The 14,573-nt window shown below is 38.2% G+C and overlaps 1 protein-coding gene across 2 annotated transcripts in view; it reads left to right on the top strand.

The window, feature by feature from the left end:
- LOC126418494 (U4/U6 small nuclear ribonucleoprotein Prp4) overlaps nt 1–14,573 on the top strand; it is a 43,930-nt gene continuing 29,357 nt past the window's right edge. Inside the window, exons 1-3 of one of the 2 annotated variants that reach the window (XM_050085287.1) lie at nt 1–128; nt 2,159–2,398; nt 7,749–7,953. In XM_050085287.1, the coding sequence (XP_049941244.1) occupies nt 2,176–2,398; nt 7,749–7,953 (428 nt within the window). In that variant the 5' untranslated portion in view covers nt 1–128; nt 2,159–2,175. Of the gene's footprint in view, nt 129–197; nt 335–2,158; nt 2,399–7,748; nt 7,954–14,573 lie in introns of those variants that run through there. The other variant, XM_050085278.1, reaches the window with a different exon arrangement.

Genomic DNA, 14,573 nt, shown 5'->3' with positions numbered 1-14,573 from the left:
GGACGACATACCAACATCAAGGGCAAAATGTTGTTCAGGGAATACCTTGACGTGATGTGCGGATAGACAAAACTCTGTTGTTGAAGTGCTTTGGTTGTGTTTACAAGCTACATGTGCTGCTGTGTTTTGTAAGTGTTTGGTAGCGTTCAAAATATTATGGGATAGCAAGGAAGTTGTTTATGTCGATCGTAAAGTCTGATTGTATTATGTCGAATAGTAAAATATGTGCTTTGAGACTTGCTGTCGTGAAACAGTGAAATATGTCACAGTCTTACAAAAAAATATCAAGAGAATAGTTTGAATCGTGTGACTTAATAACACATGTGACCTCCTAGTAAATATTATTTATCTTGTGTCTCTAGATTACAGTCAGGCAAGAGACTAGACGTATCAGTAATTAAGCACAGTAATATCGCAGTGCTCGTTTGTTGACTTATATTTGCTGCTGTTTTTTTTGTCGTTCAGAGTTCCCTTTGCTGAAAACCATCGAAAGTATTTAATTCCAGTTAGAAAAACACATTAAGCGAAATGGATAGTTTTTCCCAGATTCCAGAAGACATTTGTTAATTTCGAAACTCTGTACAAGGGACGTGTTTCAGTGACATTTTTACAGTTTTCAGTCACATTTTAGGGAAAGCTGCTACTCTGAAGTTCTTCCATCCCACATTTTCAAGAAGTCATTGTTCACACTTTTGTAGATTTCACGTTGTTAGACAAAATTGTGTAAAATTATTCGTAATTCTATGAGTGTTCGACAGTTTAACGCTCTGAAGTAATAAACAAACACTGTAGTACTAAATTTCATTTTTTCGGAATTTTGAAAGCAGTCCCCGTATTCTTAACAAATGTGTGGGCTTCCGCGGCCGGTGTTAGTCACATAACTATCCTTGGTATACTGCCTTGTCGTCAATATACTAAAACGAACCGACGTGTAGACCGAGTTGCAGGGGCCTTCCTGGGGGCAAAGACTCGTAATGCTATTTATTAGGTTAGATTAGATCCAGTTTTCGTTCCATAGCCCCAAAAATCAGATGATTCTCGTGGATGTGGAACATCCCAGAAAGTGTAACATAAAAAACATAGAACATCTGAATATAATACTCACTTCCCAGAACGAATGTTAGGAGATTGTCAAGATATGTGGATACATGACAATAAATGGGAGCTGCTTATGTCAACAGAATTAACACACTGTCAGAATGAAATATGATTGTGCACTTTTAATATACGTATCATACACAAAATGCCTAATCTTGAAGGATTGTCAAAACTGGAAGCTAATGGATATTTTTACTTAAGCTGGTCTAAGAGCTTCTGTTAAGATACTCATCTTTACAGTAGAAGGAGTTGCCTACCAAAAAGTCTTTCATACTCTGTTTACACTGTGGTTTATCTAAACCAAGTTTTAATCGGGTTCCTTGGGATTATACAAACAAAAGCTACTTCATTGTGGAATGAGTCACTATATTGTTTACAGAATGCTGATTAAAAATTTAACAACAAAGAAGTAGTAAAACATGAAAAAGCATAGTATGTGATTGCCTAATCCTATTGTTTATCCAAATCAAATGTCTATTAGTACTGCATATGTGCCTGCACTTGTTGTGTGAGAGAGCTGTTAAAGAAAGTGATAAAGGTTTGAAGAAATGTGTTGTATTTGTTATTGAAGCCGTCTGTCTATAGATTTCTTGCCAAGTTAGTTCTTGGAGATTTGCGTTAGGTGGACTCATCTCTGTAATTTTTTTGTTTACCACTTTGCTGTGACTATGCAGGAGTTTAGTCTGTCAAAGAACCTTTGGTGAACTATAATATAGAACCGATTTAATTTAGCTTTAGAACCTGACAGCAATTTAATTTGGTTCTGAGACCTTGCTAACTTTCAGTGCCTCTGATCTTTGGAGTGCTGTGTTAGTAAAATGGTGCTAACATTCTTTGAATTGTGGGTGAATAACATGTACCATGTTTTGTAAATTGAAGTTTCTTTTAAAAATACTTATCTTTTAAATTATCTGCCTTTTTGATTATCCATGTAGTGTGGGGTCTGCCTTAACCTGAATAATAAAGAGCATACTGTACCAGTAAATCATATAAAAATTTCCATTCTTTATTTTATTAATAATACACATTTTTAATGCTGCTATTATTATGATTTTTTCAGCTGAAACTTGAAAAACCATGTCTGATGATGAAGATATTCTGTACATAAAAAAGCAAAAGACAATTCACTATGGCTCTCTTGAGGAACAAGAGCGGAATAGGCTGAATGCTGCCGCTGCTGCTTCTGCAGCTGCTACAACTACTGGTGCACCTACATCATCTGTGGACAGTGATGGGGACAGTCCACCAACTGCAATGGTATCTTCACCGCCTGAGGCAGGAAATGTCAACATATCAGATGGTACAATTTTTTGTTTTTTTTTTTTGTAACAATGTTATGTGATTTTGGTATTAAAAAAATGAGGTCACCATTGACACAACTTTTTCAAATATAGGTTGTGGTTACATATTTCTAGTGTGCCCTAAGGCGAAGTTAGAGGATGATAGTTTGCTTATGAGTTGATAAAGACACAAAATGCCATAAAAATGAGCTTTGTTTGTTTGTGTGTGTGTGTGTGTGTGTGTGTGTGTGTGTGTGTAAAAAAAATGAGGGTTGCTGTGGCAGACTGATCTGTTATATAGCACAAGGTCTGGTTGTAATTTGCTTGTGATTTGACAGAGTCAGCCAGTGTGTCATAACAATGCACCCATGAAAATCCCTTATTTTCTCATTGGGGTCTGATATTTTCAAATTTTTAACACATTTGAAGGCATTAATAACAAGAATCTCCTCCCCAGTTCGGAACATTCTCTCAGGAGGCCCGATACTTTGACAGTTAAAATATATACCATTCTCTGGCATCGTAGTCATCAAGTGGGTACATTGTGCTAACAAATATTTGCCTTGTTGACAGTGTCACTGGTCCAAGTTGATGTGTGGTGTTGTTATTCAATAGTGAGTCCAGGGCAAATGGAAATCCTGTTATTTGATTTTTTTGTCCTTTGTGAATAGTATTTTACAATTACCAAAGAAAATAATCACTAGTTAGTACTTCAATTTTCATAACAGTAAGCACTTCTTTCTGATGTGTGGTGTATGGAGGTTGAGAGAGTACAGGGTGTTTCAAAATCAACATACTGTTTTTAAGGCATTGTAGCATTTATTACCTTCAACTTACAATTGTTAATAATACACCAAATGAAAGAGCAACTTAAACAGTTTTGTTTGTATGCCTGTATGCAATGGGAAGAGTATGGAATGACAAAGCGTGACTGAGAAAAGTGTTGAATGAGTGTGAGTCTTTCGCGCTTAGCCTCTAGAAATATCCCGCGGAATGTTTATGGGCCTTTCTTTTTTGGTGAACCAACTGTAACTGATGTTTCTGATCTTGATGTGCTACAGCTATGGCCTGTGCCTCAATGGGAAGAAGCTGACAACCCATCTTTATTTGAGAGTAAGATGGTGCACCGCCTCACTGGCATAGCTCAGAATGTGACTGGTTAAATGATGTTGTATCCGACCGGTGGATTGGGTGCAAGGGACTGGTTGGCACAGCATTTTATGCATGATCTCTACGTTCACATACGATCTGACGCAATCATGTGTATGTGCCTCCAATACCAGCTGATCTACCCAACTTTAGAAAGTGTTGTTGCAACAGTTACTCCTGACAGACTGATGAAGCTTCCGTAACAACTCACCTATCGATTCGATGTGTGATCGGTGTTCACACTGAATAATTGTAAGAAAAACTGTTTGTGTTTCTCTTTCATTTGGTGTATTATTTGTAATTGTTGGGTGAATGTAATATGTGCTACAAAGCCCATATATATTCATTTTGAAACACCCTGTATAGCCTTCAGGAAAAGAAAAAGAAAAAAACTGTGTAAAAAATGATAACACTGTACCAATTTATGTAAGAAAAATCATACTCATCACCTTTTTGTTTGGTAGTTATCACAGGTGTTCAAAATTGCCATCTTCAAATAGTGTTTAGACACTTCTTCACCAGAGTTTTTGCTGAAGGTCAACTGTAATTGTACATACTGTTTAAATATCTTCCCAAGGTTCTGCTTCTTTGGTATGCACTGTCCCTTAAGGTTCACAGTCCAGGACCCTACATGATTATCGTTAAGATTAACTCATAAGTCACTATGGTAGTTAGGCAACAGACCATCCAATTAGAAGCAAAATGTTTCATTCTTGCAAAGTTTATCCAGAAGAGGATATTTTGTGTTATATATTTGATTGAATTAAAAAACTAGAACATGAATGCCATAAGACAAAACAGTTTATATACAGGGTGTTTCATTTATATGATGACCACCTGCCTGGGGTATTGCAGGCCGTGCCTGCTGGTCAAATGTGTCCCATGGGACTGCACTATGCCCCCCCCCCCCCCCCCCCCGCCACCTCTTCCCCCTCTTTTTTTTGTGGGTTTTAGTCTGAAGGCTGTACAGACATATGTGCGTTGTCGGTCAGTGTCATTCGAGCAGTGAAACAAGCATCATGAGTGTGACACTGAAGTTTGCTAACACAACAATGTCAAGAGTGAATTATTCAATTCCACAGCAAGTGTTTGTTTATGATTCGGACTGTTCGGAGATTGTTTGAACAGAAGTTTCCAGCTGTTCAAGTTCTGAGTTGTGATGTAGTTCACAAATTAGTGAATAAATTTTATGAGATTGGAAGTGTTCAAGACAAGAAGCATAAATGATGACTTACAGGTCTCACAGAAGCTTGTCTTGATGATTTTGCACAGCACCTGGAAAATTCCTCTGAAAAATGTCTTAGACATCTTTTGCAGCAAACAAAATATTGTGCACCTCTGTACAAAGGGGTGTTAAGCTGCTTGAGCTAAGGTCCTATATAGTATCAGTAGTACAAGAACTTCTACCTGGTGATCATGCGCACAGGGTTAAGTTTTGTGAATGAGTTATAAAACGAGTGCATGACGGTGAAATGTGTCCTTACCTTATTCTGTTTTCAGACGAGAATTGGATCCATTTACAAAGGTATGGTAATTCCCAAAACTGTCGACATTGGAGCGCAGATAGACTTGTTATGCTTAATGAGGAACTCGTTCGTGATCAGAAAATAGGGATGCGGTGTGCAGTTAGTGGTGACAGAATAACAGGCCCAGTTTTTTTTAATGACACAGTTACAAGTGAAAGATGCGTGAAAAATATTTTGCAACTATTTTTTAATGAACTGAATGAAAGAGAACAAAGCTTCGCATTTTTTCAACAGGATTTGGCAAGGGCTCATACTGCCAATGTTCCTTTGCACACAATTCACCATGTATTCAATGAAAGGTGATTAGTAACAATATTTGTCCCACTAGAAGTTCTGATTTAACTCCATGTGATTTTTAATTTGGTGTGCACTGAAGGACAAAGTGTGCACAACAAATCCATACACAATAGAAGAACTCAAGGATAATATCCATGGAGCACCCTGTAGCAGACAGTGTTTTCTAGTGACACACAGGGAACTACTGTTTCTCAGCTTCTTGTACATGCGAAAGCATGATGGATAAAGCCATCAGCCTAATCCTTATTAAATTGAGAGTTAGCACTTCCTTCTACTGACCCATCAGTCTAATCCTTATTAAATTGAGGGTTAGCACCTCCTTTTACTGACTCATTCAGTTGACTTCCATATGCACACGACAGAGTGAAATTTCACCACCCAGCACACTTATTTTTCCTGGCTTACTGTTCAGTTGGATAGAATGCACTTAAGGTATCAGTGGCTCTTGGTTTGCTTGCTAATGTTGCCAGTCCATTGATGATAAACAAACTCAATACTCCATCCGAACAGGCCTTCGGAGGCCCAACAGTACCTACCAATGGCTGTGTCATCCTCAGCCGAGAGACGTCACTAGGATATGGATGAGCAAGTGGTCAGCTCACCACTCTCCCAGCTCTTGTCAGCTTTCGTGATCGGAGTCACTACTTCTCATTCAAGTAGCTCCTCATTTGGCCTGCCAAGGGCTGAATAAGCCCCGCTTCCCAACAGTGCTTGGCAGACCCAGACGGTCACCCATCCAAATGCTAGCCGAGGCCGGCAGTGCTTAACTTCGGTCATCTGATGGGAAATGGTGTTACAACTGCAACAAGGCTGTTGGCAAGTTGGTTGGTAATGGCCATAACCAATTGAATTGCAGTGTATGGTAGCCAGTGATAGTCACTGAATCTAATGTTTTGTTCTGGTGGAAGATACCAATTATTTACATTTGCTTTCAATAGGAAGAGCGGAAAGAAAATTAATGTCCTGTCAGACTGACCTGTGAATGTAGTTGGGAATCGGTGAAGCCAGTGAATCTCAAGACGAAAGTACTATTGCCATAATAGATTGAGGTGTAGCATTGCACATGTGAAATAGAGGGCTCTGTAGTGTTGGAGTGGGAACAGGAAGTGGATAGGGTGGTGAAGTACAGTGACTAACAAATGTTGAAGCCAGTGGAGTTACGGGAAAGTAGGGTATATTGCAGGGAAGTTCCTCCCTCTTACGCAGTTCAGAAAAGATTGCGTTGGCAGGAAAGATCCAGGTGGCACAAACTGTGTGCATTCTATCCTTGGTCTTCTATCATTCAATAACCTAATTATATATCTTGGTTCCAGTTTTTCTGAAAACTCCATTGATGTGGGTAACTTCTAACCTACTAGAACAAAATACCAGCCAACTTTAGTTACAAATCATAGGAAATTACAAATAAGCATTCTAACTGGTAACTTGACCAATGATTCATGATTTTTTGTTTTCGGTTCCCATCATTCATCACTTTGAGTTATTACCAGCAGAGACATGCAACATGATAGCCACAGACACCAGAAGTGCACTTCTTACCGTTCAGTTGAACTCAAACTGTTTCTCACAAAAGGAAAACATTCTCCCAATAATGGCTTCATCATCTTGTGCTAAGTTATAAATCTGTTCACATTTCTCCAGGCTCTAATAATGGTCATCTTCTTTTAATATTTGTAAAAATCACTTTATACACACCAAACTTCTGATGATGTAAGAGAGCAACATATGTTGGTTCTACTAATCTCAACCTCACATTGATGTCATTCACTAGACTTTCATAAACAGCCCTGCAACATCTCCCACAATCTCCCCCTTACACATTTTGCATTGGATTATTCCATATTCCAGCTAGCATTGTTGCTGTTCTGTTGAACAGTTATGGTCTCAGCTTTCTTCTACCACTTTGATATTTTCTTTAGTTTTTAAGTGGTAAGCTCTTCTCCATTTTGTTTATTGATTTGCCAGTCACAGAGCAACACTAACATACTGTATTCAACTGAGATATGTTAAAAGAGTATGTCATATCACCAGTTGATGTATTTCAGTCCAACTTCTTACAGTGTTCACATGTATTTTAGTACGCCTTGTCTACTCACTCACTATTGGTGCAGAACTAAAATGTGGAACATGGTATTATTATGTTATTTAACTTATATATCATGCAATTTATGAAGTAAGAGAGTGAGAGAAATGGGACGAGTGAGATGTCAACAATTGTGTATGTTTTGAGAGTAAACAAGAATGATATTGTAATATATATGTTGTAAGTTATTTTTATATGCTTACACATCTCTGTATAACTGGATGTGTCTTGTAATACAAGCAAATATTACTATTACATTAGATAAATATTAACATGTTACTTGAATATATAGCTAGCATTTTTTGTTATGTTTAGAATATATGGAACTCGAGGAAGAAATGAATCGTGATCGTCAGGCATTATTAGAAGAATTTGAAAGACGTAAAAGAGCACGTCAGATTAATGTATCAACTGACGATGAAGAGGTGAAACGTAATCTAAGACAACTTGGAGAACCAATATGCTTATTTGGGGAAGGTCCAGCAGACAGGCGTAGTCGTCTGAGGGATCTGCTAGCAAGGTAGTCCTGTATTGTCAACTGTGAAGGAGTAGTACAGTAGATTATTTGTATTTTATAGGTATTATAACATGAACTACACTTTAAGATGTGCAGAAGTTGACAGTCACTATATTCCAGAACTTGGGATTATTTGACAAAAGAATGGCAAATGGTTGGAGCTAATAGTTCTTTCCGATCAACAGGTGTTAAAGTGACTTAAAACTCTAGGGTGAGGGGCACATTCTGATAACACTGTAAGAAATAAATCATTTATTCCCTTCCTTCAAACCTTTCATCTCTTACTTGACAAACCAAAGAACTGTGGCTTCTGAAAACTAGTAACTACCTACGTTTTTGTACACATCATCAGTATGCTGTTTCCAGGTAGGGAGCAAATGTTTCTCCTATTTTTCTTTGGCTGTCCCTTCATTTTGGAATATTTTTCTCTTTGTAGATATATTCAATTTTGGTGTTTCCTCAAGTCTGTAAATCCGATAATGAAAGCAGCATGTTATTAGCCTGACAAGCATTGTAATAAAAATAAATTTGAAAAACGTAATCCTCCTTAGCAATACAGTTGTTCGTTTGAGATTTAAGTAATAGAATATAGTTAATGTAGCACTTCCCTCTCACCAACAGTTCCAGTGTTATACATCAATTCATTCTACATTTACAGGATGTCCTGGGGGACTGATGACCTTAGCTGTTTAGTCCCCCTTAAACATCCCAACAACCACCACCTACAGGGTGTCCCAGGAAGATTGGTCAATATTCAGGCATAAGACAGATGATTGTACAATTAACTGGGCACCAAGATTGTCAGACCTTACACCATTACATTCTTCTCTGTGGGGCTTGATGATGTCTTGAGTTGTCCAAAAAAAAGGTGAATGCAAAAGATGAAATAGATGGTTGCGTAACTGTTGCTGCTGCCTTCATTAGGAAACATGCAGAGGCACTCAGACAAGCAACACAACATGTTCTCCCAAGGGTGCACAAATGCATTGAAGTTGATGATGGGATATTTAAACTTTTGTTGTGAACTGTACAACAGCTGTAGTAAACCTTACAGTGTATTAAATAATACACAAACAAAGAACAATGTTTATTAAATGTATTCTGTCTCATAAACTATTTCGAACAGGGCATTTGTCTGTAGGAATTATTTCACTTCAAATGATTGTTCCTGTCATATCCCTGAATATTGACCAGTCCTCCTTTGATGCCCTTTATAACTCACAATTAATAAAATATTCTGGGCTATTATGCCATGTCCAAATGCATTTCACTTTAAAACCCATTGTTTTGTCCCCATCTGCGAAGGACATTATCAGTGGGGATGTCGTAGCTTCTTTGAGTGTCCAGTTCACAACTTGGCTCCCTACTGACCAGAAAAATTCTGATTACGCATGTTCCCATGCAGTGGTGTGGCATCAGAGGCTTTGAATAGCTGAGTTCAGTTGACTGTTGTCGGTTGCTGTCATCCGCTGTCGCTATCTCCCCATGGTGGAAGATTAGTAAGCGTCCTCAGCATTGGAATCCAAATGTCATTTAGTTTTATGCCCTCTTCCTTCCTACTGAAAGTCCTGGAATGTTTAACAATCTCAATGGCCACTCTGTACACCCTTTCATGGCATCCACTTGTGGCTGCCAGTATGCGAGTCCTATCAAAGTAAGTGTGGTGGTCTCCTGGCTGCAAAGCATGTTCCGCAAAGCTGATCTGTCAGTTGTTTTTTGGCCATTCTTTTTATGTTACCCCCCCCCCCCCCCCCTCCCCACCCCCAGACACACACACACACACACACACACACACACACACACACACACACACACACCTCCCCTGCCCATTGTCTAACGTCCCGACTGCACCTAACTGCCGTACCCTCTCTCCACCTCGTTCCTGCACGCTCCCTAGTAGCACTTCAACATCCCCCACCCCTACCCTCTGTCTGTCCTCCTCTCTGCCCTAGCCTCTTCCTTACTCCCATCATGTGCTGCTGCTGCTACTTGCAGTGTGGCTTCAGCTGCCAGAGACTGCAGTCGTGTGTGTAGACTACAGCATTATATGAAAGCGAAGCAGAGACCATGGGCTGAGAAGAAAAACTTTTGAGTGTTTGAAGTGCTATAATATTCAAATATTGTTAAACTACTATCTAGACAGATAATGTTTTAGGTAAGGAAAGAAGCCTGTGGAATCAAAGCCTGTGGAATCAAAGGGACATCTTCAGTAGCATCCAAGAACAGGCACAGTAGAGGGAGAAAGAAGACTGGAACTTGGAAAACAGATTATAGTTGTTGTTGAATATGACAGTCATGCACTAATGAAAAGATTAACGCGGTACAGGAGATGCAACGTGGCATCAATCTAATCAAAAAGATTGAAGACTTTAAAAAAAAATCAATTGAATGATGTTGACTCCAGATTTCAATGCCTGGCAAGACAGTCATAATTAATGTAATAGATATATTAAGTTGCCACTATTGATCATTTTCTTTGATGAAAATATTTCCAAGAAGACTGGTTTTCAACATGATGACCCTCATTCAGTTTGACACCAGCAGATTGAGATTCTGTACAATGTCATGGTTATAAACTGAACACTTTTCAGCAACAGATACTTGACATAAAAAAATAGGATCATAACTTTGTGGGACCACTCTGTCTGGACATTAAGCTATTATGACTTATTAATGAATTAGAAACAGTAACATTATTTCCTCTCAAAACCAATGGAGGATAATAGAATAAATTGGAAAATTGGAGACTGGTTACTATGTATCCTTTCCAAAGCAAATTTTTTAAGGCCTTTGGATTTCATCATTGTGTAACATATTAAAGAGAGAATGGAAAACCAGTAAGAAACCGAATGTTGTTGATCAGTGGCAGACATTGAATATGATACTGAGTACATCAGCAGTATGAATTTCTTCCGCAAGATCCATCAATAAACAATACCTACCAAAAATTCCATTTTCTTATTTTTCTCCTCAACCTGAAAATTGGTTGACTCGCTCTTACCTCTTCCTTTTGATGCTGTTGTGTCTGCTGCCAGCTCTAATGTTATCAATGAACTTCTGTCCCAGTTGTCCTCTCCATCTTCTTGCCTCCTTCATTCCCTCAATCAGAGTTGTGAACTGGGCTCAGTGATTGGGTAGGTGGCAAACCATGTTGCTCCTCCTAATGTGTTTTGAGCAGGTTTCTTTTCCTGCTCCTCTCAGCAGTTTGTCTGAGACCCTGTCAGCCCCAGGTATTTTCAACATTCTCCTCCAGCACCTCATCGCAGAAGCTTACAGTCTTTCTTTTCAACTTTCCCCGGGTCTAAGTTGGTGTCCCATACATGATATGCTCCAAATGTAGCTCTGTAAGAAAAGTTTCATGGTAGTCAAGGAGACACTGTTTAGTGTCAGGAGTGTTATTGTCTGGATAAGTAATTCTTTTGCCTGGACTATTCTAGCTTTAACATCTGTTGTTTCTCTACCAGCTGCTGCAATACAACTTCTAAAGTACCTGAAATAATTACTTTGTCCTCAAGTTGCTGGAATGCCCTGTATTTTCCATCTCTCACACACATTGTGCTTTTTGGTTTGTTTCTGTTGAGCATCATCGCACACTTCTAAATTGGAATTTGATTCATCTTGTGAAGTGCCTACTGTAATTCTTCATATTTTCATAATAACGCTATGTTGTCTGGAAAACAGTTTGTTTCTGATGTATTCTCCATTAATTGTTATCCTATTGCTTCTGGCGTGTGAGAATCCCTTCGTTGCATTTCCTAATTACAAATTAAACAGTAGTGGAGGAAAGCTACATCCCTGCCTTACTCCTTTTTTTATCTTCTCCCCTGAAATAATTCTGATTCACGTCTAGCTGCAAGACTATTGTTTCTTCCCTGTAATCTTTTCCTAAAGTCTTCATCTCTTTCAACATTTTGCTCCAGTTAGTGTTATCAAACATTTTCTCTGTGTGAATGAAGGTTATCAAGATTGATATTTGAGTCTCGAGTCTTTACCTAACGGTGAAGTGAGTATTGCTACTTGTGTCATCCAGTTCTTCAAAATGAGTACTAGTCATTTTGTAAACATTCCTCTACTTTATGCTCCATTAATTTGCTGTGTCTAAAACTTTTACTCCGAGGAAAGCAAAAGAATATATTTGTGGTGCTATACTTAGTAATAGATATTTGTGGTTAGTAATTTTTGGGAGATGCAAAAGACAGCTTTGAAATCACTTAAGAAAATATTTTCAAAGCTTATTTATGTCTTTCATACTTAAGTTTTCTGCCACAACCATCAAAGTTTCCTGTGCTGTGAGTGGGAACTTTGGCACCCACCTTTGTGGTTCCAAAACTAGATGTTGTGGGGAGTTCATTAAAAGAAGATTACTGGCTCAGTCCTTTTACTTGTTACTGTATACTGAGACATTAACTGTAAGCTAGTTTGCGACTGAAGGTGAACTTTGATCGTAAGACAGTCGTGGAGAGATGATTAGTTTCACTAATGAAAAACAGCTTGTTTTGGACTTGATTGATGGGCAATTGCAGAAGAATGGTCTAAGCAGTATAAATGAGTGCTTAGTGATGAGAAATTTTCTGTTGAGTTGTAAGTACTGTAGTCTGAAGGGGCAGGCAGAAGATTTTATATGGAACAGGTGAAAATTAATACCCTGCACTGTTCGTACAGTTTTTATTGGTAGTGAGAAGGGCGATATGGTGAAAGTGCAATTTGTGTAGAGCAAGAGGTAACAACAGACATGGTGACATTCACTGTGAGTAGCTAGCATCTGCAATTCCGTTTTGGTAATGACTATGAAAATAGCACAAAAATCTTAATTCAGTACCTCATGTTTCAGCTGGAGTTGAGGCTGTATTATACATGGAAAGTCATCTTAAGAGACTACAAGAGCCTGGAATAATCAAGAAACAGATACTCAGACTTGGTAAGGGATCATAAGACAGTAAAACAATTCTAGAATCTTAACTTTAGGGGAGGGTCTAAGTAGTACCATTGGGGAAAAAAAAAAAAAAAAAAAAAAAAAAAAGAAAAAGAAAGAATCCTTATATGTTATTGTCAGTGTACAATTCGTTATAGGGGAAAAGAAAAGATTTTGTGGAGTAAGCAAAATTTGATACAAAGGTTATGAGGGGTTGTATGGCTTTCACAGCAATATTGAGATTGAGGGTACTTCATGGGACAAAACTGTTAATGTTGTCTCACTGGTAATGGTGAAGCCAGGTACTGTATGTAGCTATTGAAAGTCACAGCAGAGTCAAAAGATAGATATGGGTCTGACTTGGTACAAAATACCATTGGGCAGTGGTGTTTTGTAATGAGTCAGTTTTTTTGTGATTTAGTCCATGAAAAGCATATTGCTCTTTCGGAACATAGTCAGCAGTGCTGCCTAAGCATCTTGTGAACACACATTGCACATCTTTTATTAAATTATCACTGGCTTAAAACAAAATGAAACTGTTCTACACACTGTTGAGGAGACATGTTCTACAAAGCATTGATAACAGTTATTGCTGTTTTTGTGGCACTGATACTAAAAATAAATATGCAAAGGATTTTGTTGTAAAACTTAGTTCTAAAATTCTATTTTTGGCAGCAACAAATTTTGAACATGGTTGGACTGCAATAGTGATGATGAACTGTTTGTCTTAATTAAGATATTATTTCTCCAGTTGCTTGTGTGTATCATATTTCTTGAAATTAAATTATCGTTTGGTTCAGGAAGATGCTCATAATGTTACTGTACGTACAGCAAATATTCATGTACTTTTTAACTGTGCAGAAAAAATGGCTTCAGGAAAAAAAACAAATTCTGTTTAGCAGACAAGAAGAAACACAGCAATTAACAAAAAATTAGGCAAGCACTAACTTTATAGTAAAAGAGTAAGCTGGTAAAAGAAGTGGTAGGAATAAGTGAGACTAATCAGGGTGCAAACAATAGAAGGTGTGGCAGTTTATGTTCATGAGTTAGCAGTGAAGCAAGGGCAGACTGGAATTGAAATCGTGTACTGGGGGGAGAGGGGGGAGGAGGAGACCACTTACAAGGAAAAGACAAAATAGGCCTTAAAATGTAAAAGAAAGATGGAAAATTATGACTTAGGTGTGTGGGTTGTGGTGGCTGGTGAGTACAAGTTACGCAAAAAATCGCCAGAACAATTAGCACCTGTTCGTAAGGTGAGGCCAACTGGTTGGTGTGAACTACACCTAATTCCAAAATGCTTGTGTTTAGAGAAAGGATCTAAATCAACTGTTAAGAGATGCAGGCACAAATGTCAATGCTATTCTTTCACACAGCATACTCTATGGCTTTATTTTGCTGATATCAGTGTAGACCAGTCATGATGTTAACATAAGAAGATAAAGAACAGCTGTTTCTCATCTGGTATAAGGCATGCGCTGTTTCATGGGTTGTTGTGTCTTTGGTGTAGCTCTGTTTGGTGACCCGAATTTAGGTTTTCTGTGGTTTCTCTAAATTGCTTAACATAAATGGTGGAATGGTTCCATACTATCAGATCCTTTCCATTCATTCATCATTCCTTTAATTCCAGTCCTTTGGTTCATTTTTGATGTTGTCATTATCAGTGAGACATTTAACATTCATCTTTTGTCCCTCATTTGGTGAAGATTCACCA

This window comes from Schistocerca serialis, chromosome 1, assembly GCF_023864345.2.
Source record: "Schistocerca serialis cubense isolate TAMUIC-IGC-003099 chromosome 1, iqSchSeri2.2, whole genome shotgun sequence".
Classification (NCBI taxonomy): Eukaryota; Metazoa; Arthropoda; class Insecta; order Orthoptera; family Acrididae; genus Schistocerca; species Schistocerca serialis.
This window is presented reverse-complemented; position numbering and strand designations above follow the sequence as displayed.